The following is a 26,114-nucleotide window of genomic DNA, read 5'->3' as shown; positions in this document are numbered from 1 at the left end:
ATCTACCTCTCATCATCATAACACCAATACACTCCAGTCCCAGCTTACCTCTCAACTCATCTATTCATCATAAAACCAATACACTCCAGTCCCATCCTACCTCTCAACTCTTCCATCGTAAACCTAGCCCCCTCAGGCCTTGCACTCAAGGATGCACTGCAAATCCACCTAATCACTGCCATTTCTGTATGTTTGAGCCTGGAAATATCCTCTTCCTTTACTGCCCAAGTCTCACTACCATAGAGAATTACACTCCTAACACATGCTGCATACAAAGATCCCTTAGCATGGAGGAAGAACCCTCTCAATGTCAGGTGAGGCAACAGCTCCCTGAACTTCTTCCAACCATTCCTCACTCTAGCCAAAGAGCTACCTCCAGCCCCACCACCAGCACATAACATGTCTCCCAAATAAAAAGACTCTCCCACATACTCACGAGACTCACCATTAAGCTCAATCCATTCATGTCTGATATTCTCCACATGCTCTCCCTGGCTCTCTTCCTTTTATTCATCAATGACCACACACATGAAATCAGCATTATCTCGCAGTCTACCTCTAAAACCACTAAATCTCTTATGCACCCACTTTATCACAAACACTGGACAAGATGGAATTACTTCCCAATACCTTGTGGCAAATCACACATGACCATTCTCCCTCTTCCTTGACAGTACTGCCATCAGCCTTAGATACCATCACTTTTGTTTTATCTGGATTTACTCTTAAGTTCTTGTGCCCCATACCATCTCTCCACTTCCTAAATCTTACCCTTGCCTCCCTTTCATTCTCTGCAATCAACACCAAATCATCAGCATACAATGTCTCCCATGGGAGTCCATTTCTGAAGTCACGTGAAAGGGCTTCATGTACCATAATAAACAACAAAGGGCTCAAAATTGACCACAGATTCACACCAACATTCACAGAAAACTTATCACTCAAATTTCCATTCACCCTTACCTGGGTGCGAACACCCACATACATGGCCATAACCACCCTAAACACCCACTCCTCGATCCCAAGCTTTCTCACTGCCGCCTCTCTAGGGACTCTGTCAAAGGCCTTCACCAAATCAACAAAAACAAAGTACAGTTCCCTTTTCTTTCCTATATATTTTTCCTGAAGCTTTCAAACAATGAACAGAGCATCAGTGGTCCCTTTGCCTGGCATAAACTCAAACTGCATCACATCAATAATCACTCTTTCTCTAATCATGCCTTCTAGAACTCTCTCCATTACCCACACTGTCTGGTCCAAATGTTTTTTGCCTCTATAATTTTCTCTTTCCATGGCATTACCCTTCCCCTTGTACACATTTACAGTTACATTCTTCAGCCAATCATCTGGGACAAACACTCATATATAATCGTATTTATCAAGTCAGTGACTTTCGTCACTCCTATATCTCCTGAGGCTTTCAACATTTCACCAGTCAATCACGACACACCTGCTGCCTTCGCCACCTACCTTTCAGACTCCTGGTCATCCTCCTTTTGGGACTCTGGCGAATGCTTTGTCATTGCACTTGACGTCTCAAAGGCATTCAATCAAGTCTGGCATACATCTTTAATTTCCAAACTGCCCTCTTACGGTTTCTATCCTTCTATCTGTGCCTTCATCTATAGCTTCGTTTTGGTCGTTCTATAGCTGATGTTGTAGATGGCCACTGTTCTTCTCCTAGATCTATCAAGAGTAGTGTTCCTCAGGGCTCTGTCCTATCACCAACTCTCTTCCGTTTATTCATCAATGACTCTCTAAGCTGTACATCTAACCCTATCCACTTGTATACTGATGATTCCACCCTTCACCTTTTCATTTGGTTCTTGCAATGTCCATCTCAGCACTTACTTCCACAAACATGGGATGAGGCTATGACACACCTGATGTCTGACTTGGCTCATATCTCTGACTGAGGTAAAAGTAATCTTGTTGTTTTTAATGCATCAAAGACTCAATTCACAGTTCATACACCTATCAACCCGACAAAATATTCAAGAGGAGTACCACTAATCTTTAGAATTATCCAGCTCAATCCTGCATCATCTTTAAACATACTTGGGGCTTCATTCCCTAGGGATTTATCATGGAATGATCATATTACATCTCTCGTAAAATCTGCTTCCTCCATACCTTCTTTACCCCTGCACAGTTGTTGACTTTATACATGGGTTTTATTCGCCTCTGTGTGGAGTACAACTCTCATTTGTGGGGAGACTCCCCACATACAGCTCTTCTCAACAAGGTGGAGTGAAAGGCTTTTTGTCACATTAACTCTCCTCCTCTTACTAGCTCTCATCAATCTCTGTCTCTTCGCCAAACTATTGGATCTTTATCTCTATTCTATTACTATTTCATTGGTCACTGCTCCTCTGAACTGTCTGCTTCCATCCCTCCACCTCAATGGTGGGCGTGTAGCACCCATCTAGTAACAAACTCAACCCGTTTCTGTCCAACTCTCTAATGCAAGAGTTAACCATTACTCCCAGTCCTTCATTTATGCAACAGGTCAACTCTGGACCTGTCTCCCTCTGTCTGTATTTCCTGCTTCCTATGATCTCCAGTCTTTTAATCACAGTGCATCCAGGCATCTCGAAATGAACGGATTTTGAAATTGGCTCTCTGTTGTATTGTTTCTGTTTGTTTCTTGGAAGGAAAGGTTTGTGGGCTCTTGGCCATTGGTTCCTTTTTCTTTGCATAGCAAGAAAAAAAATTTGCATGTGAGTTTTTACATTAAATCAACAGTATCCATAATTTAGAAAATACCTGTGATTGTCAAGTGCTGAGATGATAATTTGTATAATGGGTTCTTCTAAACTAAGCCAAGATAACTCTCACCTAATTCATCACTTCATACCTCGAGGACACATGGGGATATTTGAAGGTAATTTTTATACAAAAAAGTGCATGTTACATGTTGCAAAATACGCTAACTCCTCATCCACTTTAATAAATCCCCATCTAGGCCACCATCATTTTAAAATTTCCAAACCAATCTCTCGTGTGCTACTCAATCAAATGCTTTCCTTAAACCCAGATAAATACAATCCACCCAACACATTCAAAACTCTGCCATCAAAACTCAGCAAGTTCATGATACATTCAATACAATACCGGTTGCTACCTTTTCTGATATCAAACTGCCAAGAGGTTATTATTTTTCTCTAAATGTGCAACCTATCTCTTCTTTATGATTTTTTTTCACACAGCTAACAAACAGTGCTTGTAAGAGACACTGGTCAATAGTTTAATAGGTCATCCCTACTGCCACTCTTATATCTATCTCTATCTGTTGCCAGACGCCTTAATCCCGTACAGGGTGGCCACAAACAAATCGCCTCCATGTCACCTTGTCCCCCGCCATTTCACTGCCCTGCTCCCAACTCACACCCCCCTCTCTCATATACCTCTCCACTCCATCCCTCCATCTCATCCTCGGCCTCCCTCTCCCACTCCCCCTCTCCACCTCACTCACATACACTCTCCTCGTCAGTCTCTCACTCTCCATCCTCTCCACATGGCCAAACCACCTCAGTGTGTTCCTCCTAACGCTTCCTATCACATCCAAATCCACACCAAAATGCTCCATAATATCTTCATTTATCAGCCTGTCTCTCCAAGTGTCTCCACAGGCTCCTCTTAAATAACTCATTTTCACTGCTCTCACTCTTGACTTGTATCCTTCCAACAACGTCCAAGCTTCACTTCCATACATTGGAGTTGGTATCACAATACTGTCATATAGTAACTTTTTCACTTCCATGCTCACTTCCCTGTTTCTTATCACTGCTTTCAAGGAACCAGCAACTTTTCTTCCTTGTTGTACCCTTTCAAGCACTTCACCCTCCAAACTTCCATCCTTACTCATCACACTCTCCAAATACTTAAACGTACACACATTTTCCATTTCCTCACCATCCAACCTCACTGTACATTCACTGACTTCACCTCTCTCAAAGATAATCACTTTACTCTTCCCTGTATTCACCTTCAGATTCCATTTCTTACACACTCTCCCAAACTCACCCACCAAGCCTTGCAGCTCCCCTTCGTCTTCACTTAACAACATAGTATCATCTGCAAACATCAGTACAGGGAGTTTCCAAACACTACTCTCTCTCACTAGGGCCACTCCAGCATCCACTGCCCTACCTTGTATCTCTTTTATTACCCCATCCATGTACAGACTGAACAACCATGGAGACAAGACACATCCCTGTTTCAACCCAACCTTCAAAGAGAAAAATTCACTCAGTTCACCATCCACACGCACTGCAGCCTTAGCACCATCATACATACTCTTCACAGCATTCAACAACTTCCCATCTACTCCATATATTCTTAATACTTTCCACAATCCTTGTCTATCCACCCTCCACAATCCTTGTCTATCCACCCTGTCATATGCTTTCTCCAAATCCACGAAGGCCGCATACAACTTCTTTCCCTTCTCTAGAATCTTTTCCACTAAGGATCTAAGAATGAATATCTGATCTACACAACCTCTTCCCTTCCTAATGCCTCCCTGTTCTTCTCCAACTAATTCCCTAACTCTGTCAATAAGTATCCTACCATTCACTTTTCCTATTACACTAGGAAGACAAATGCCCCTATGATTACCACACAATTTTTCATCCCCTTTTCCTTTGTACAAGGGAATAATTATACCTGACTTCCAATCCTCTGGGACTCTACCTTCCTCCCAGGCCAATCTGCACATCTTCCACATCCATTCTACTACTATCTCTCCCCCATGCTTCAGCAATTCACCACACACCCATCAATTCCTGGGGCTTTCCCCAATTTGACTTTCTTCATTGCTTCCACAACTTGTATCCTACTGATTTCTTCCTGTCTTCTCACCTCCCTCCTTCTCCCAGCCATTCCCTAGCCACTTATACTCACATTACTTCCATCCTCTATGTTCAACAATTCCTTAAAGTGTTCTCTCCATCTGCTCACTTTTTCTCCCTTCTCCATTAGTAAGCTACCATTTTTATCTTTCACTCCCCTGCTAACTTCACTCCCACCCTGTCTTACTCTCTTCACCTCTTTCCAGAACATTTTCTAACATACCCTCCACTTTACACTCAAATTCCTTTCAAATTCCTCATCCACTCTCTTCTTACTAATCTTTTCATCTCTCTCTTCCTTTCTATATGTAACTCTCTCTTCCGCCTCTCAACTTCTTCCACACCCCTATTTCTCATCCATTCATTGTATGCTTTCTTCTTTTTTGTCACAGCCTGCCTCACCTCTTCATTCCACCATGCTGTTCCTTGCACCCCCTTCTATCTTCACTTCACCCCACACACCACATCACATGCTGCACATATTTCTTCTGTGAATATCTTGCACACACCTTCCACGTCCCCATCTGCTTCAATTCATATTTATCCAATCGTTCTCCACTTCTCTCTTATGTTCTGCCTTTTTCTCATCCTCTTGTAACCTTTCCACTCTCCTTGCAACTACTCCTTCCTCCTGTCGTTCACTTCTTCTATTTCTCTATCTTACTTCGATCTTATATATTGGTACAATATTTGCTTCCTTCCAATCCCTTAGCAAATCTCCCTCCATTAGGGAACATTTTATGATCTTAGTATCTTGGTTTAATTAACTCTTCAGCACATTCCTTGACTACCCTACCAAAAATTTTATCAAGTCCCATGGTTTTGGTTACATCCACATCTTTCATCGATTCCAAAAGCTCATCAGGTTCAAATTAATTTATTTCAGATCTAAGAAAATCCTCTTCTTTTACATATACTGCCTGGAATTTCTCATTCATAATCTCAAACAAATCTTCTTCTCATTCATTTCTATACTATCATCTTTTAACCTTACAATTTTATCGTTAATTTTCATTTTACTGTTTATATATCTATGAAAAACAATTTTGGATCACTTGCATACTACTCCACTATACAGCAATCCCTCATTTATCTGGATTAATAGAGCCAAAGGCATGTCCAGGTAGTGGCAACATCCAGATAATGAACACAATTCCCCTACTATACCCAGACCCAACCTATACTTAACCTATTTGTACAGTACCTATGCTTAATTTGGCAGTGTTTTCCAGTCATTCAGGCTTATTTAGATATCAAAACACACATAGGAATATCCAAAGTAACGCTAAACACCAAGAAAACCATGCAGAAAAAACACTGAAAACCAAAAAACACCCTACCTATACACTACTGTATGTACCCTCAATGAAAAAAGTATCGGCACCCTGGGATGGATGTGCAATGCTTTGTCTCTGGTTCAATCGATAGTGTTGGCATTCCTGTTTAATTCACAAAAATTCACAATGCCCATCATAATGCAATACCGTATGAAAATGTGGGGTTAGATTTTACTAAATGACAAATGGTACAACCGCAGTAGCAACATATCCGTGTCATTTCCCATACATCATAGCCCGTGTACAGTATCATAAGGTCTCATTTTGAATGGATGCTGATACTTTTTTTATCAAGGGTACAGTACCCCTCCTTATTTTGCCATTGTTTTCAGCTCAAACTGCCATATTTTGACATCAAAACGTACACAGAAATATTCAAAATAACGGTAAACACCAAGAAAAACATGCAAAAAACAAAAACAAAAAACAAAAAATGCCCTACCTATACCTGTACACTACTGTATGCACAGTACCCCTCCTAATTTTGGCATAATTTTCATGTCCTTCTGCCATATTTAGACATCAAAACACACACAGGAATATCCAAAGTAATGCTAAACATTAAGAAAACCAAAAAACACACACACACACACACACACACACACACACACACACACTGAAAACCAAAAAAACACCCAACCTATACACTACTGTATGTACAGTACCCATCCTAATTTTGGCACCGTTCTGCCATATTGAGACATCAAAACACACATAGGATTATCCATATTAATATTATATATCAAGAAAACAATGCATAAACAACAAAAATCCACAAAAAACCTGAAGACGGTTTGAAAATCATTTATCTGTGACAAGTGATTGCTCGGGGGGGGGTCTACGGGAAAATATGCCCCCGAAAATTGGTTACGTTGGTATACCCTGTAAACGGTATACCATCATCTTCACTGGTGTTTATACTATAAGCTAATAAAAACATAAAACTGATAAGTAAAAGTACAGAAATGCAGTGAAAATAAAGTGTTCTGATGTACAACGTCCCTTCATATAACTTCCCACCATCCTAGTGCAAAATTTTGCCAGCATCTTCCAAGAGTTAAGAACATGTCCAGGAGCAGAATTTCATGAACTTTCTCGTGGATTTTGCAGCATTTTGATACAACCAATTGTGGCTGAATAAATTGCAAAAAACATTAAAAACTCATGAGTCAGTGTTATTACCACAGAGGAGGGTACATACTGAGGGAGTGAAGGGGGAGCTGGGAGGGTATGGAGGAGGGACGGGAGGAAGGGAGAAGTGAGGCTGTGGGCAGGATTTTCGCCCTCCTGTCACGAGGGGGATGGGTGCTTTTACTGTACATTTCCTGGTGGCTTGCGGTCTGTTAGATGCCGAATGGCCATGCAAAAACACAACTCACGGTGACCGGACAACTTTGGACGTTTGGTAGAGAGGCGGACGGTCGCTGTCACCGAACATGTACTCATGGCTCGCGGTCTGTGTTACAATCTCAGTGGCAGTCAGGAAAGACTTAGCTCAGTGGCCGTGTGACTTTGGACTTTTGCTGGGAATGCGTATGGACGTTTTGACACCGCTTGTGGGTTACAGTTGTATTACTTGAGTGCTGGAGGTTCGTTGGGAGTTATTAGAGGGTGTGCAAGTCTGACCATTCGGTACAGGGGCGGACAGATATTTTAGCTCTGACTGTGGCTTAATGCCTGCATCCCACTCACGGCTCGAGCCCAGAGGCCACGATACCGAGTGTTTGAACATGTTGGCTGGCCAGCCAAATTTCTTGGGGACTTTTACGTCCAGATAATAGCAGGTAATTCGGATAATGGTTTAATTGAGCCAAGGTCCAGCGTCCAGATAACGAACACATCCAGATACTGCATCCATCCATCCATCCATCATCTAATCCTACACTGCCCCATGAGGAGCGTAGGAGCCCGGGGCTAGACCGACATTTAAGATGAGAGTAACCAGCCTCACTCATCCCTGAGTGGTATTACATGAGCAATCAACCCCAACCATCCCTTGGATATAAACCTTCACCGGCTCAATCCGATTGGAGCGCAATAATTACCCACTAAAACCACCAGGAGCCAAAATCAGGTTATATGGTTACCACCCAGCGTAGTAAATGCTTTCCAGGTGTACAGGAAACCATTTGGCTTGTCACTTAGTGTAGAGTCACCCACAGGCTGAAGGAAGTGGAAAGAATGAAGGAAAGAAAGACAGAAGAGGGAGTGTCAAGTCACCTGTAGGCAGAAGGACAAGGAACGAATGAAGAAAAGAAAGACAGAAGAGAAAGGAAGGAATGAAGGATGGAAAGGAAAGGGCAGACACCCAAGAGCAGCACTACATCGAGTGATGCACATCCGGATAAATGAAGGTTACTGTATTCTCTTCATATCTAGCTGCTGTGTCTCTTGTAATCCTCACATAATCTTTCCTAAAATATTTATATCTTTCCCACATTGATTTAGTTTTCCTTACTAAACTCCAAGATTTACAGGCATACCAAAGTTTAGCAATGCAACTGGTTAACCCCTCCACCGCAGGGTTGTTTTTGCGCTCCTTGCGTGTCCCATGAGGATATTCGCGCTCCAACTGACTTTTTTAAAATATGTGCCAAAAATCAGTTATAAGTCCTAGAATATTAAAATTACATATACATATGGCACGTACCTTCAGCTTTCCCCCGGGATGTTTGTTGAGCCTTCTTCATCTACCGCAGGACTTGTGGAGACTTCTGAAGTTGGGTAACGAAGTCTCCACTTTACACTTCCCGATACCCCGTAATATGGGTACCACTGCATGATATTATAACTACAAACACTATTCTATGAATTTCAAGTAGTTTGGAATCCATATTCCAAAAAAAAAACCCACTGTGAAAGCAATGTAAATTACGAGCGCATACGAGCTTTCCTCCCGTGCTGGTTCCCCGATGGTATTCTGAGGCGAAGCTGTCATTTGTTATTTATAAACACACTCACACTTTATATTCCTAGTACTTTATTACACTTATTTATATATACTGTACAATATTTATCTATAAGTTTCTTTCAGTACTAGTAGTTTATTTTCACTCCAAGCATTCACTTTCTCGTCCTGTATACTAGCGTGGAGAACGAATCTGTCACTTTCACTTTCATAACTCCCAGTATTCATACATGCTAGAGTGAAACTTTCACTTTCATTACTTCTGGTATATATACTCGTATTCTTATATTACTACTTATTTACATTTCTATTTACATTCTTTATTTTATTTACATTATTTACATTTCCACTTTATTTACACTATGTTATGCACTGTCACTTGCAGTAACCTATAAAACTATTTTCCACTGTTCAGTTATATTTACATTCATTACTTTCACTTGCTGTTTACACATTATTTACACATTATTTACATTTCCACTTGCACTGTTTTAGAGTCACCAGAAAGATCGTAGTCACTGTCCATCATTACCATTGATAAATTAGCCAGTTCACGTTCCACAGAAGTCACTTAGCCCTTTACCCCTTTCCACACGAGGTTTAGTAGGGGTAGAGGTCACAGGGCCTTTTGCATGGGGCTAAAAAGCGGCGGAATTGGGCAGGCCCGAATCCGACGTGGTTTCACCTTGAAAGACGACAGTAAACTGAATACAGTGTGGTGGCCTAGGGGGAGTGCAATGCTGCCAATGTCAGCTTGGTGACAGCTGCTAATATATATGTTATGAAATGATTGGGAGGAAATCTAGACAATACATAATAAATTAGGTAGTTCCAGGTGAATGTAAATATCACTTAGGCTTCTCCCTTCCTTTCTTATATATATTTTTAGTATGAGAATAGATTATACTGCATATTTCAAGGGGAAATAAACAGCGAAAATTAGCGAACGAGTGCAAGTGAGGTGTTTGTCAGGTGGTACTTAGCCAATTCCAGGTGTATGGCACTATCACTTACCTTATTTCTTTTTTGTATATATTATTTGGTATAAGAATAGGGCATAGGGCTTATTTCAATGGATGAAATCAGTGGAAAATTCCAGGGAAGATTTACTTTGTGCAGCATGGCCGGGCAGGTGAGAGGAGAGGGTAATGGAGGGGAGGTAGGGAGGGGAGTCAAGAATGGGGAGAAATGGCTAAATTGTCAACAATGGATGGGAGTACAGATGAGATTGGGAGTGCTAACTAGTGTTGGACATTGGCAGTACTGATAGGTAATACAAGCCACCACTTGAAAGCCTGGGCGAATTCAAAATAACAGAATCACAAAAGTGACGCCCCGCGGTATGATGGCATATAAGCCACTCCTATATCTATCTTATTACCTTTCTCACTGCTGATTTCTATTGTTATACCTGCTATATTTTTATTTCTGGTATCTATTTCCTACATGTATTGCCTTCAGATTATTTTTAGTCATAATTAAATCTCTTCCCCCAGCTCTTCCATCTCTACACCTCTTCTCCATATATTATATCCACCCCAGTCCATCGCCTCTACTTTCATGTCCTTTGTTTCATTTAAACACATTACTTCTAGTATTTCTTTGTTAATGTAATAATCTAACTTGAACCTTTTTTCAGTCTGTTCACCTATATACAATATGGTATTATTCTCCATGTCTATTCCTTTAACTCTTACTTTGTGATTTTTATTTACCTTCTTAATGTCCTCTCTTTTATATACCATTTCACTATTTTCAGATTCAGTACTCTACAAAAAAAAAACATATTTGCTTCTTCATCTGGTCTCATTGCTTTTTTCCACGCTGCTTTTATTAAATTTATGTCCTTCAAATTCAAGTCCCTCCTTACTAATATCCCATTGCATCTCTCACTCTCCTTCAACTTCCATGAAAATTTCAACACTTCCTATGCTAACCATACTGATGAATTGAATTCTGGCTGGCCATGACCCATCCTTCTGATACTGTCCAAACCTCCACACTCCCTCAGTCTCTTCTTCTAACCCATTACTTTCTTGAATCTAATTCTTTAATCATTTCACTGGCTTTTTTTCCAGTCTCTTTTCTCTCAGCTTTATTACTGAGTTCCTCTTCTTTATCTCCAAACACCATCACAAACATGTTGTGATCTACTGTCTCTCTCACTATATTCTCTCCCTTTCTTATGATATCTAATACCCCTGCTTCAGAATTCACTTTTTCTTCCTTTTCTTCTCTCTCCAATCTCTCCTTAGTCCTTTTTTTTTCCTCCATTGTTTCATTTAATGCAAGTTTTCTATTTATTTCATCCACTTGCCATGCATTCTACATATTTTTCATTTTTATTTCCAACTTCCTTTGTTCTCACTTGATTTTTCCTAACATTTCTCTTTAATGTTTCATTTTCTTCCTTTAATTTCTTAATCTGACTTTCTGCCTTTGCCATATATTCAACCAATTCTTTCTCAGTCAGCATCTTTCCCTCCTCCATTTAACCCCTCAATGGCTGCTGGCATCGAATGACGTTTAGCCGATAAATGGCTGAATGCGTCGTTTGAGCGTGGCCTATAAGAAACTGCAAAAATTTTTGGGAAGTGAACAAACATTCTGAATGTCTTCAGGCTGACATACACTACACTCCCATACACCTCATCATGATGTTCAGAGCCTGCTACTGTGATGAGTGAATTTTCGATTTTTTCGCTCCAGGCCATGGTTAAACAAGCACAACTTCACCCATTATCTCAATCCAGGCAGAAAATATCCTCTTTGTCCTCTCTCGCAAAACACACACAACCACTTGTTTATGATTATGGAGCAATAAAGGCACAAACAAAAAAGACATGATAATAAGTGAAAAATACATTTTTGTCTTGGTATCTTTACCTATCAGTCAGGTTTGCTGTAATGATTTGAATCAATCGATGCAGCCTAACTTGTAGAAAACTGTAAAAACTTTCAGGAAGTGAACGAACATCTGGGAAATGAGACTGACTTTCACGCTTTCACATCTCATCTGTCACTGTCAGTTCGCCACCTGCTGCCGTGAAGAGTGGATGTACGATTTTTTCACTCCAGGCCTTGCCTAAACACACCTATACTCAGTTTTTTTTATCAAGGCGAAGATGCACTTGACAGATTGGTGATTATTGGCTGAACGCAACATTACTTCATAATCTAGCATTATTAACTGACAACAAATATCTGAGAGGGAAATTTGGGTTAGTAAATATTTTTAGGACATGTTGCATTCAGCCACTCGGCATCAGCCTGTCAAGTGCATCTTCGCCTCAATAAAAAAAACGGAGTATAGTTACACCCATTATCTCGACCCAGACAGAAAATATCATCTTTTTCCTCCCTTGCAAAACACACACAACCACCCTCTTAATGATTATAAATAAACAGAGGCATAAACAAAAAAGACATGAAAATAAAAGAAAAATTCATTTTTGTCTTAGTATCTCTACCTATTTGCTCAGGTTTGTTGTACTGGTTTGGATCATTCGATACAGTGCAACTTGTAGAAAACTGTTTTTCCTTCCTCCGTTCTGTTATTTAACCATCGGAATTCGACTGGCCTCTTTATCATATAATTTTGACTGATAGTAGATGATTATGTTCAATCCTATGAACACTTTCTAATATTATGTGAATCATAAACTAAGTCTGTAAATTCCTCTGAATAATTATCTGTATCTTCATACAATTCTAGCTTTAAGTAGATGATTTTAATAAGATAAGTGTCCACCCGGGTTCCAAGGGTTTAAAAAAAAAAAAAAAAAAAAAAAAAAAAAAAAAAATCTGGGACACAAGACTGACCTTCACTTCACGCTCTCACACCTCCTTTGTCAATTCACCACCTGCTGCCGTGAGGAGTGGATGTACAATTTTTTCGCTCGTGGCCATGCCTAAACACACATAGTTACACCCATTATCTTGACTCAGACAGAAAATATCATACTTTCCCACACTCATGACAGACAGGCAGCAACATATATTGTGAAAATAAAAAGGAAAAATGACAGAGAAAGGTGAAAGTGTTATTATGGAAAAAATACGTTTTCCCCGGTCTGTAAACATATTTACTTCTGGTTTGTCTCTGTATTCATAATAATTAGATTTATTCGTAGTTTTGAAACTGCATTACAATTCTATTTTTAGCCAAGCACCTGGTGTGGGAGCGGCAAGTTGCGACTCAACTTCCTATTGCTAATCAGAGCTAACCCTCCACTTTCATCCCCAGTGGAAGAGCCTAGCCTCAGGGGACAGGCAATTTTCTCATTTTGGACTGAAAATTCAAACCTTTCACTCCCTTCTCCAAGCAAGGGCACAACAATAACATAAAAAATAACTTGAAACTACCATAAACATATTTTATATCGAAAAGATGAAAAAATTTCATTCATTCATTCATTCATTGCCAGACGCCATGTATCCCAGACGGGGTGGCCAAGGGCTTAGAGTTAATTGTTTTACAGGGAGGGGCACTAATCCTCCACCAACCCCACTTGACACGTAGGGATGCCGATGAAAAAATATTCATAATAAGTTATTTCTGAGCCATTTCTAACATTATGTACTGAAACCATTCGATGACACCATATCGAATCGTTTCATTTTCGTTTCGTTTTTAAAGGCTCCAACATGCTTGCATGTGTCGGCCTTGGTCACCTAATGGCGGCTCTCCATGCTGCACGATCCATTGCAGCCTCCCTGTTCAGTCCCTTAACCCTAAGGTCACACTTAATGACCTCGTCCCATGTCTTTCTCGGTCTACCCCTCATAACCCCACCCCCAATATTAACACTTCTCACCTTCCTCACCCAACTATCATCCCCCATCCTCTCCACATGTCCAAACCACCTCAATCTACCTCTCCTCATCACAACACCAATACACTCCAGTCCCATCCTACCTCTCAACTCTTCCATTGTAAACCCAGCCCCTCCAGGCCTTGGACGCAGGGACGCACTGCACATCCACCTAATCATTGTCATTTCTGTACGTCTGAACCGGCGAATGTCTTCCTCCTTCACTGCCCAGGTCTCACTGCCATACAGCATTACACTCCTAACACACGCTGCATACAAAGACCCCTTAGCACGTAGGGAGAGCCCCCTCAATGTCAGGAGAGGCAAGAGCTCCCTGAACTTCTTCCAACCACTTCTCACCCTAGCCACAGAGCTAGCTCCAGCCCCACCTCCAGCACACAACATGTCTCCTAAATAACAAAACTCTTCCACACACTCAAGAGATTCACCAGCAAGTTCAATTCTTTCACGTCTGACGATCTCCACCTGCTCACCCCGGCACGCCGTACACATAAAATCAGCATTATCTCGCAGTCTACCTCTGATACCACTACATCTCTTATGCACCCATTTATCACACACACCGCACAAGATGGAATTACTTCCCACGCCCTTGTGGCAAACTGCACATGGCCACTCTCCCTCGTCTTTTACAGTACCGCCACCAACCCTAGATATCATCACTTTTGTTTTATCTGCATTTACCCTTAAACCCTTTTGCCCCATACCATCCCTCCACTTCCTAAACCTTTCCTCCGCCTCCCTTTCATTCTCTGCAATCAACACCAAATCATCAGCATACAACAACTCCCACGGGAGTCCGTTTCTAAAGTCACATGAAAGGGCTTCAAGTACCATGATAAACAACATGGGACTCAAGACTGACCCCTGATGCACACCAACATTCATGGAAAACTCATCACTCAAATCTCCATTCACTCTCACCTGGGTGTGAGCACCCACATACATGGCCATAACCACCCTAACCAGCCACTCCTCCAAGCCAAGCTTTCTCATTGCCCACTTCACCACCTCTCTAGGGACTCTGTCAAAGGCCTTTTCCAAATCAACAAAAACAAAATAAAGATCCCTTCTCCTACCAATATATTTTTCCTGAAGCTGTCGAACAATGAATATGGCATCAGTGGTCCCCCTACCTGGCATAAACCCAAACTGCATCTCATCAATATTCACTCTTTCTCTAATCATACCTTCTAAAACTCTCTCCATTACCTTCATTATCTGATCTAAAAGCTTTATACTTCTATAATTCCCTCTTTCCAGGGCATCACCCTTCCCTTTATACACATTTACAATTACACTCTTCAGCCAATCATCTGGGACAACACACTCATAAATAATCCTATTTATCAGGTCAGTGACTAAACTCACCCCTATATCGCCTGAGGCCTTCAACATTTCGGCAGTCAACCCAGACACACCTGCTGCCTTCCCCACCCTCATCCTGCCTATTGCCTCACTCACAGTAGCAGTATCAATCAAAGGCCAAGGGCCAGACACTGGATCTGCTGGCTCCAAACCTTCCCTGTCCCAGTCAAACTCCTCATTCAACAACCGGTTATAATGCTCTCTCCATGCATCTTTAATATCCTCACTGTTCACCACTACCCTTCCTTCATCATTCTTCACACACTGCTCACCTATGATATCCCGATTATCCCTCTTCACCTGACCTGCCACCCTAAATATATTTTTCCTTTCCCCATGATTTAGGTTATCAAGTAATTGTCTCTGTGACTCAGACTTTGCCCTGTATACCTCTCTCCTAGCCCTACGCTTGGCAGCCAAATATTCCTCTTTGCTACCACCCTTCTTCCATTCCCGGAAAAGCCTTCTTTTCACCTTAATTGCAGCTTCTACACCCTCATCCCACCACCAAGTTACTTTATGTCTTGGTGGTCCTCTTGTCCAGCCGCATGTTACATCAGTAACTCTCAAGAAATTGTTCTTGAGGCCTCTGTACTGTTCATTAATGCCTCTGTCTACAGCTCCCTGTTCAGCCACCACTCTCCTCAACTCGCTATAGAAGGCATCCCTTACTACTTGGTTTTTCAGCTTCCATATTTTCCTCCTAGGTACATCATTCACATTGTTTGGGGGGGTAAAAAAAAAAAATGATAACAGCACCCGTGGTCGCACTGCGGCAGCTCCTCTCAGCGGTGAATACTGATTGCCGATATTTCTGCAACTTTCATGCTCCGTTGCAAGCCACAGAATGGGTCTAGGAAGCTGGGATTTGCACTGTCAGGAGTATCTGAACTTTCTCTTCAATATGGCAAGAAAAAAAATCAATTTTCGAAACTTCAGAAAATGACCTCTGTGTCAGACTGGGGTGCACAGAAAATCCCAGACCCATGGCCGTGGAAGGGTTAATCCCTCTCTGTTTGTCTCTTCTCCAGAGCAATCAACCTCTCTATGATATTAATGCCAAAATCCTTAGCTTCACAGATTACTTGAATTCTTCATTCTAACAAATGTAATCTTTCCACAACCTCTTGCTCCACCATCAACCTCTCCTCTAACTTTTTCTCCATCTCCTTGAATTTACCCTGAAACCCTTCAAATTTTGGTGTTTCAGGATTCATCTTTTTTGTCACCAGGTCCAACCTCAAGTATTTTTGGCTGTTGATCTGGAGAAACATGTGGATATGGTGACAGCTGCTGTAAACAAAGCCTTATTATCTTGGCAATTTGGTGGGCAGTTGATTTTTAGAATATTCACAGCTTTACAACACTGACCTTCTGTCTGATTATTTCTGAATCTATAGATTTTTAATTAATGTGGAGGCATACTTAACATGAAGATACTGTAGCTCTCTTCTTCCACTAATCAGGTAAACTTTTGTGCTCTGTCCAGCTTATGTCCGATCACTTCCATGGGCTCCTTGTGTGTGTGTGTGTGTGTGTGTGTGTGTGTGTGTGTGTGTCTGTCTGTCTGTGTAATTCACCGGCTCGGTCAGGATCACTTGATGGTCGTGACTGTCAGCTTTTACCCTCCCGGAAGGGAGCTGAGAGCTCATATAGTCCGATCTAAGGGCAAGGCTGTGACCTTCACACACGCACACACCTGTCCCCTTGCTCAAGGGGGACAGTAACCACGCACTTCGTCAGTGAAACTTTTCGCAACCTGAGCGAGGCACGAACTCCCGTCCACCAGTTCGCAAGCGAGAATGTTACCACTGCACCAGCGAACGGTGTGTATGTGTGTGTGTGTTTACCTAATTGTAATATACAGGAAATGAGGTATGCTCGTGGGGTCCTGTCTCTGTTTCTAAGTAAGTCAAATTTTGCATTAACCCGCCCCGTTCCGTCCGATTTTCCACCACTGACTCCCCCCAATCCTGACCAATTTAGGAAAAAAAATTTTGGGGCTCATACCTCTGCTTTTAGTGAGAAATATCGAAAATCCATAGAGAAATCGCTCAACTGGGGTTTAAAATACTGGATACAGGTAGCAGTACCCCTTATCTTACTGGGTTTTCTATCAAGATGGCTCCAAAGAAAATGAGTTCTATGGGAGGGTAACTATTTCACACCACTCATAAACAGTATTATTTATTTATTTGGTACAAATTTATATGTAGTATGAGAGTACATTGGATTTCACACAGTAATATAGGCAATAGAAGCATAGTTTCACTCACCAAAAACATCAACATACTTGACCTTTTTTGGCAACATTACCAGATCATCATTTCTGACTGTTTCTTCCTCTAATGCTACGTAAACTTTGTCCTCCACATTGTCATCGATTGGGGAATCACTCTGGCCTTGAATTTTATACTGTGGCATGACATATCTTTACTGGCCAGGTCACTGGTAACAGGTGAATTGCCATGAGGGGGGGGGGAGGTCAAGTGGGTAAGGCATTGTCCCTGCCTGGCATTTTGTAGAGGAAGGTGTCCTGTGTATACGTACCAAAAATCACGCACGTAATTTGAAAAATGTGCAAATGACAGACCTTGCAATTGCACCGCGTTTATATACGTCAATGGGAGTCACAGTGACAAAATGTTCGGACGTATATATACGTCAACGGGACGTGGTGGGTTAAACTCGATTTTTAGACTGGACGATCTCTTTGTCCAGGCTATTCCACAGGTCTATGCATCTATAAGGAAAATTATATTTCTTGATATCCTTCAAGCAGCTTGGCTTCTTCAGTTTCATTCCGTGCCCTCTTGTTACTCTAGTATCCCATACAAACAGATCTTCTCTGTCAGTTTTATCTACTCCTGTCATGGCCCTGAACACTGCAATCATGTTGCCCCTCTCTCTCCTTTTCTCTAAGGAAAGCAAATCCAGCTTTTACAGCCTCTTTCTGTTGGACACATCAGCCAGACTGGGGACCATCTTGGTTGCTGTTCTTTGTGTTCTCTCAATCTTGTTTATATCTTTTTGTGTGTGGATACCACACTACTGCTGCATACAGTATTCTACCCTGGCGCAGATCATGGCCACTATCAATTTTTTCATCATCTCCTCACCCATGTAATTCTCTCAATCTTGTTTATATCTTTTTTTTTGTGTGGGGACCAAATTACTGCTGCATATTCTAACCTGAGGCAGATCATGGCCACTATAAATTTTTTTATCATCTCATCCATGTAATGAAATGCTACTAACTGTCTTGTTAATGTGTTTTTCAGGTGACAAACTATCCTGAACCAGCACTCCCAAATCTTTCTCTTCTCTCAATTTTGTGATTGGTTCATTACCCATCAAATAATTCAGTGACGGCCTCTTGGTACTTTTACCCATTTCCAATATTTTACATTTTTTTGGACTGAATTTCATTTCTCACATCTGGTTCCAATCATGAATCCTATCCAGATCATCCTGCAGCATTTTATAGTCCTCCTCAACCTGTACTTTTCTCAAGATCTTTGCATCACCAGCAAACAGACTTGCATAACTGTTCACTCCATCTACCATATCATTTACGTAAATTAAGAACGTTACTGGTGTCAACACTGAGCCCTGTGGGACTCCACTTGTTACTTCCCTCCATCCAGACATCCTGTCCTTTATTACTGTCCTCATTTGTCTGTCTCTCAAACATTCTCTCATCCATTCCAGGTTTCCCTTTTGTTCTCCTATATGCTCCAATTTCCACATTAGTCTCTTATGGGGTACCTTGTCGAAGGCCTTCTCCAAATCTAAATACAGGTCTCCCTCGCTATCCGATTGGGTTACACTCCTGAATAGGGAATCGTAAATTGAGCAATCGTGTACTGAACTTAAGGTTTAATGGGAAAAATAGGGATGCGTTCCTAGACTCTTATTTATGTGCCCTTAAAATATACTGTACCATATATTTTATTAATAAAAGATGTTTTATGTGCTGTACTTACCTGTCACACAAACTCGTCCCGGCATCGTAAACACTCGATTCTCACTCCCTCTTCACCCAAAACACTAAACAATCAACGGAAGGTTTGACAAGGGAGGCTATAAATAAAAGATGTTTTATGTGCTCTAATGATAACAATCGCAAAGCAATGAAAAACGCATATCCAACTTAGAATCTGAAACATTTTCATGAACACTGACTTAACTTACGTGTCACACAAACTTGTCCCAGCATCGTAAACACACGTTCCTCACTCCCTCTTCACCCAAAACACTAAACAATCGACGGAATGTTTGACAAGGGAGGCTATAAATAAAAGATGTTTTATGTGCTCTACTTTAATGATAACAATCGCAAAGCAATGGAAAACACACATCCAATTTAGAATTTGAAACATTTTCATAAACACTTAGACTTATAAAACTTACGTGTCACACAAACTTGTACCGGCACCGTAAACACTCACCCCTTACTCCCTCTTCACCCAAAACACTAAACAATCGACGGAAGGTTTGACAAGCTCGTTTCACCAGCCTTCTTAACGTTGGCAGCATTCTTAATCACTGTTGATACTGTAGACTGGGCCAGACCAAGGGCGTAAGCAATGGAGTTTATGCCTTCGCTTCCCTCATAACGCCTAATGATGTTGAGCTTGGACTCCAAATTTAAGCTCTTCCTGGCTCTCTTAGGCTTGAGATCAGAGGCATTAGAGTTTGCAGGCCGCTTGGAAGACATCACGGAACTTGTACTTGAGGTTAGGCGAGAAATAATAATGAAAATCATGTCGCTAATGCACAGGAATACAAAGCTAGTGAATCAAACGGGATCGCGGGAAAGACTAGGCTGAGCCAGGGTTGCCAGATTTTTGTGACCAAAAGTAGCGATAACAGGCCATAAAAGTAGTGAATTTCAGTATAAAGTAGCTCAACATAATTATGTACAGTACTGTATATATACATATCTATTGATATATCTATCTACAGTATCTCTCTCTCTCTCTCTCTCTCCACGAGTATATACATAAAGACGCAAATAATTTAACTGTGCACAACTTACCAGTTGAATGCTACTCCATTAATGCTCCTGTAAGGTTGTTCAAAGTGATGTAAGCCTAAAGTCATTTAACACAGAATTCCTTACTTACTGCATTAACTAAATTAACTTCTCTTTTCTTTAAATTATGTCATTTCTTCTACATTCGCGGAACTTAGCTGTTTTCTTCTTCACAAAACATAACTCTTACTGTTGGACATAGTCATTTTTTTGACTAAACGAAAGTATTTTAGGAACTAAAGGAAAGTGTTTTCTTGCACCTCATTAAAATTACATATTTAAATAATTATTCAGTAAGTCTCCACGACCACGTCTTCGCAGCTGAAGATTATCCAGGTCTGCTTCTGCAACAGCGGGGTGCATGGAAAAGTGTGGAGGTTTGGTTCCTGGATGGACGCTGCATTTATGTCACTCCACCCAATTCAACTGGCAGGGGCAACAAAGTAGGCTCACATCACCCTATTATCTTGTTACTGTATATGGTTCATGCCCAATGATGCAAATGGTTTCCTAGGATGCTGTAAACATTAGTTTTATCACTCAGTGTACAGCCACCTAAAATGGAACAATGAGTAATAAAGAGTGAAAGGAAGGAAAGAGTGAAGCAGAAGGAGAGGAGGGCTGATACAGAAACAATGATGGAGGTGAAGGATGAAGTAGGCAGGACAATACCAACTGAGTGGATGATGGTCACCACCACTTACCACCACAGATTTTAGTAATACAGTAATATCCTGCCAACTATTGTCAATATTAATGATCAATAGGAACTTACTGAACTGTACAGTACCGTACCTGTAGTCTAATCACTGCCTTCTCTAACTCATCTTCAGGGATACCATCCTCATTGTCGTTATCCTCTATACCTCCGGTTGGTGGTGCAAGAGGATAGATGCCCTTGGCCACATCTCGCATCTCTGATGCCAGCTGGTTCAGGCATACCCTTTTGGGTTTTCTAATTTGTTTTGTTCTACCAATGGTTTGCAGGGCATCAGCAAGGAGATCTAATGGAAAAAGAAAGAGGACATTAGCCATTCATTATCCTTATTTAAATCCAATTACTGAATCTATAACCAAATAAAGTACAGTACAATATGAGAATCTGGAACTTCCACTGGTAGTTCAGATTTATATACAATATACAGGCTGTCCCCATTTTATGAATGGCCAACTTACAATTTTTTTACTTTATGATGATAGAAACCATGTTTTGACATTTGAATTTTGATCTTTTCCTGGGCTAGCGATGTGTGGTACGATACATTCTCGTGCTACTGGGCAATGGCAGCAAGACAAGTCCCAGTCTGGTCGGGCGGTCACTAGCGTAAACAATCGATGCTCCAATGCTCTACAGTGTTCTGTGTTGCCAGCGTTCCAATACCCCCGTGAATCCACATTCTATTTTGTGCATCCACCAAGTCTATGAAATGCCCATCTGTCTCTCCGGCTACTGATAAAAAGTGCAACACAATTACTCTTGAGATCTACGCTCAATCCTCGTAAATCGCGACAATTTGGGTCTGGACCACTGTCGTGATTTAAGAATTCCGTGATTTATGAATAATAACTCTTATACGAAAAATTAATTTGGGTCTGGACTTTGGCCAACCCACCCCCACAGCACCCTACCTACACCTATCTAGGCACCATCAAACACAAACATACAAGTTTAGGAATATTCAGTGCATGTATTAAATAGAAATAAGCCATGTTAAGGGATCTCACCTTAATCCTATGATGAAATTGCTTAAGTGAATGGAGTGGGGTGGTGTTGGGAAGAACTTGTTCTTCCCAAACTCTTTCGCCAGCTTTGAAAACTTCTCTCACCTCTCAACACGACAAATGAGCTCCAAATGTTGACTGTACAACAACTGTGGCAGCTTCCTGACGCCATACTGCTTACAGAGTTTCATCTTGGGGTTGGGAGGGGCCATGGCAGGTAGGAGGCGGGGGGAAGTTGCACAAAAAAGGCAGGTAACTCTCATACTCCATGGCGACGGTCTTTAGTGTGAGGACTGGTGGGACAAGAACAACATGGCGGCATTAATATGCACATATGCCACCAGGGACACGCATTGATTGGTTGCTGGGTCACGATTTTCAGTCTGAATGCCGTGGTTTACGGTTCTCCTCGGAAAAAGCCCACTTTGGTGCTTAAATCCGCAATTTTCGTGACTTACAGTGATTTAAGGTTGCCGGCAGTCCGATAGCCACCTAGCTGTAATTTACGAATCCGTGATTTATGAACACGCGATCTACGAGGATTGAGTGTATCTATCTATCGCCAGACATCTTAATCCCACAAGGGATGGCCACAAACAAATCGCCTCCATGTTGCCCTATCTCCCACCATTTCATTGCCCTGCTCCCAGTTCACACCCCCCTCTCTCATATACCTCTCCACTCCATCCATCCATCTCATTCTTGGCCTCCCCCTCCCTCTCCCCCCCTCCACCTCACTTACATACACTCGTCTCATCAGTCTCTCACTCTCCATCCTCTCCACATGGCCAAACCACCTCAAAGTGTTTCTCGTAACGCTTCTTATCACATCCACGTCCACACCACAATGCTCCTCACTTCCTCATTTGTCAGTCTGTCTCCCCATGTGACTCGACATGCTCCTCTCAAATAACTCATTTCCATTGCTCTCCCTCTTGACTTATGTCCCTCCAACAAGGTCCAAGCTTCACTTCCACATGTTAGAGTTGGTATCACAATACTGTCATGTACGGTAAAAGCTCAATCAATCAGAATGCATGGGGATTCTTCCATTCCGGATATGGAATTTTCTGGATAACCGAATGTTACTCTTAGAAATTTTCTGAGAGGTCAAACAAATGAAGTAGGAACAAACTTGGGACTTTATTTCATAAAGTACATTATTCAGTATTAGATACAGTACAAGTAAGATACAGTGCAGGTACACTACAATACACAAAAAAGATAGCAAGAGAAACTGTACAAGACTGAACACAAACCAGCAAACATTACCAAAAACTATTTAAAGAAAAATTTAGCATATGTTTCAGGCTAAAATAATTTTGAAAACTTAGCTGCATACACTACTTTATCCTGTACTGTAAAGAACTAATCAAGAATTATAGGAGGATCATTAGGATCAAGAGATGAGGATTCAGACAGTGGAGAAGAAGTGGAAGGAACAAGGTCAGGAGCTGAAGCTGTGGACGGAACTGGGTGAGGAGCTGAAGAAGTGGAAGGAACTGGATCAGAAGCTGAAGAAGTGGAAGGAACAGGATCAGGAGATGAAGAAGTAGAAGGAACAGGATCAGAGGCTGAAGTGGAGAGATTAATTTTCTGTCCTTGCTTTATCACAATATCTTTGAATAAATCTTTTATACTAGCTGATTTCAACATATCTCGAGTTTCTGGCAAAGGTTCAACACAACTCTTTTACATTTTGCAGCAGGCTGAGACATATCAGATAGAGAATGGAACTTCTTTCTAACCAGAACAGGCAGCCCAATCATATGGAAAATGGCATCGGTGAATGACTAGGGAACAGGCGTCGTGGTGCTGGCTTGTGTAGTGGCAGGTGAAAACAAGGTGCCAGAGTACAGGCGATTTGAACCGGTAACGACCAGTATCCAGAATATTTTCGACCCCATGCCAGATTGAACTTGCATTCTGGTTATATGGATGTGCCGATGTATCAGATGCCGGTTAATCGAGCTTTTACTACAGCAGCTTTTTCACTTCCATGATTACCTCCATGTTTCTTATCACTGCTTTCAAGGAACCAGCAACCTTTCTTCTTTGTTGCACGCTTTCAAGCACTTCATCCTCTAAACTTCCATCCTTACTCATCACATTATCCAAGTACTTAAATGCACTTACATTTTCCATTTCCTCATCATCCAACCTCACTTTACATTCAGTGACTTCAATTCTCTCAAAGACCATAGCTTTACCCTTCCCTACATTCACCTTTAGATTCCGTTTCTCACACACTCTCCCAAACTCATCCACCAATCATGCAGCTCCACTTTGTCTTCACTTAACAACACAGTATCATCTGAAAACAAGAGTACTGGGAGTTTCCAAACACTGCCCTCTCTCACTAGGGCCGCTCCAACATCCACTGCCCTACCTTGAATCTTTTTTATAACCCCATCTATATACAGATTGAACAACCGTGGACAAATGACACATCCCTGTTTCAATCCAACCTTCAAGTAGAAAAATTCACACACTGCAGCCTTAGCACCCTCATACATACTCTTCATGGCATTCAACAACGTCTCTCTCTCTCTCTCTCTCTCTCTCCCGCTCTTTTTTTTTTTTTTTTTTTTTTTTTTAAGTGACGAAGAAGGAACCAAAGTCCACGAGCCCACAATAACTGTTCCCTCCAAGAGAAAAACAAAATACAAGAGAGAGCCAAATTCAAGATCCATTCATTTCGAGATGCCTGGACACAATGCGTTTGAAAGACTGGAGATCGAAGAAAGCAGGAAATACAGACAGAGGGAGACAGGTCCAGAGTTGACCTGTTGCATAAATGAAGGACTGGGAGTAACAGTTAACTCTTTCATTAGAGAGTTGGACAGAAAAGGGATGAGAGCTTGTTGCTAAACAGGTGCTAAGCACCCATCGTAGAGGTGGAGGAATGCATGCAGACAGTTCAGAGGAGCAGTGACCATTGAACTAGTGATAGAAAAGAGATAAAGATGCAACAGTGCAGCGAAGAGACAGAGGTTGAAGGGAGGCAGTAAGAGGAGAGTTAATGAGATGAAAAGCCTTTGACCTCACCCTATTGACAGGAGCTGTATATGGGGAGCCTCCCCACGCATGAAAGTTGTACTCCACACAGAGACGGATAAAACCCGTGTATAGAGTCAACAATTGTGCAGGGGTAAAGAAGGAATGGAGTTGGCTTAGGACACCTAATCTCTTAGAAGCAGATTTTACAGAAGATGTAATATGATCTTTCCAAGACAAGTCCTGAGTAAATGAAACCCCGAGCATGTTCAAGGATGATGCAGGATTAAGCTGAATATCATTAAACATTAGTGGGTAAACCTGTGGAAGATTTTGTCGGGTTCATAAGTGTAAGAACTAAGTCTTTGAAGCATTAAAAACAAGATTATTTTTACCCCAGTCGGAGCTACGAGCCAAGTCAGACATTAGGTGTGCCATAGTCTCATCCCTTGTTTGTTGAAGTAATTGCTGAGATGGACATTGCGGGAACCAAATGGAAAGGTGAAGGGAGGAATCATCAGCACACGAGTGGACAGGGTTAGATGTACAACTTAGAAGGTCACTGATGAATAAAAGGAAGTGAGTTGGTGTTTGGACAGAGCCCTGGGGAACATCACCATTGATAGATCTAGGAGAAGAACGATGGCCATCTACAACAGCATCTATAGAATGACCAGAAAGGACACTATTGATGAAGGCACAGATAGAATGATAGAAACCATAAGAGGGCAGTTTGGAAATTAGGGCAGTTTGGAAATTAAAGATTTATGCAACACTTGATCGATAAGCCTTTGAGATGTCAAGTGCAATGGCAAACCTATCACCAAAGTCCCGAAAGAAGGATGACCAGGAGTCTGAAAGGCAGGTGAGAAGATTGCCAGTGAAGCGTCCCTGACGGAACCCATGCTGACGCTCAGAAAGAAGGTTGTGATAGGAAAGATGCTTTTAAATTTTTCTATTAAGAACTGACTGGAAAACTTTTGCAATACAGGATGTTAAAGCAACTGGATGATAAAGCGTTGGGAATGGTCACCCTTCTTTGGGACTGGCTGAATG

At 41.5% G+C, this 26,114-nt stretch overlaps 1 protein-coding gene across 1 annotated transcript in view; it reads right to left on the bottom strand.

Moving 5' to 3' along the window:
• Positions 1 to 26,114, bottom strand: part of Nnp-1 (Ribosomal RNA processing protein 1 homolog Nnp-1) — a 235,996-nt gene that overhangs the window by 55,261 nt on the left and 154,621 nt on the right. Inside the window, exon 7 of the mRNA XM_080277637.1 lies at positions 21,135 to 21,343. Within this exon, the coding sequence (XP_080133763.1) occupies positions 21,135 to 21,343 (209 nt within the window). The remainder of the gene's footprint in view (positions 1 to 21,134; positions 21,344 to 26,114) is intronic.

The sequence above is a fragment of the Coenobita brevimanus genome, chromosome 70, assembly GCF_032717465.1.
Source record: "Coenobita brevimanus isolate Jiangsu-jjx chromosome 70, ASM3271746v2, whole genome shotgun sequence".
NCBI lineage: Eukaryota > Metazoa > Arthropoda > Malacostraca > Decapoda > Coenobitidae > Coenobita > Coenobita brevimanus.
This window is presented reverse-complemented; position numbering and strand designations above follow the sequence as displayed.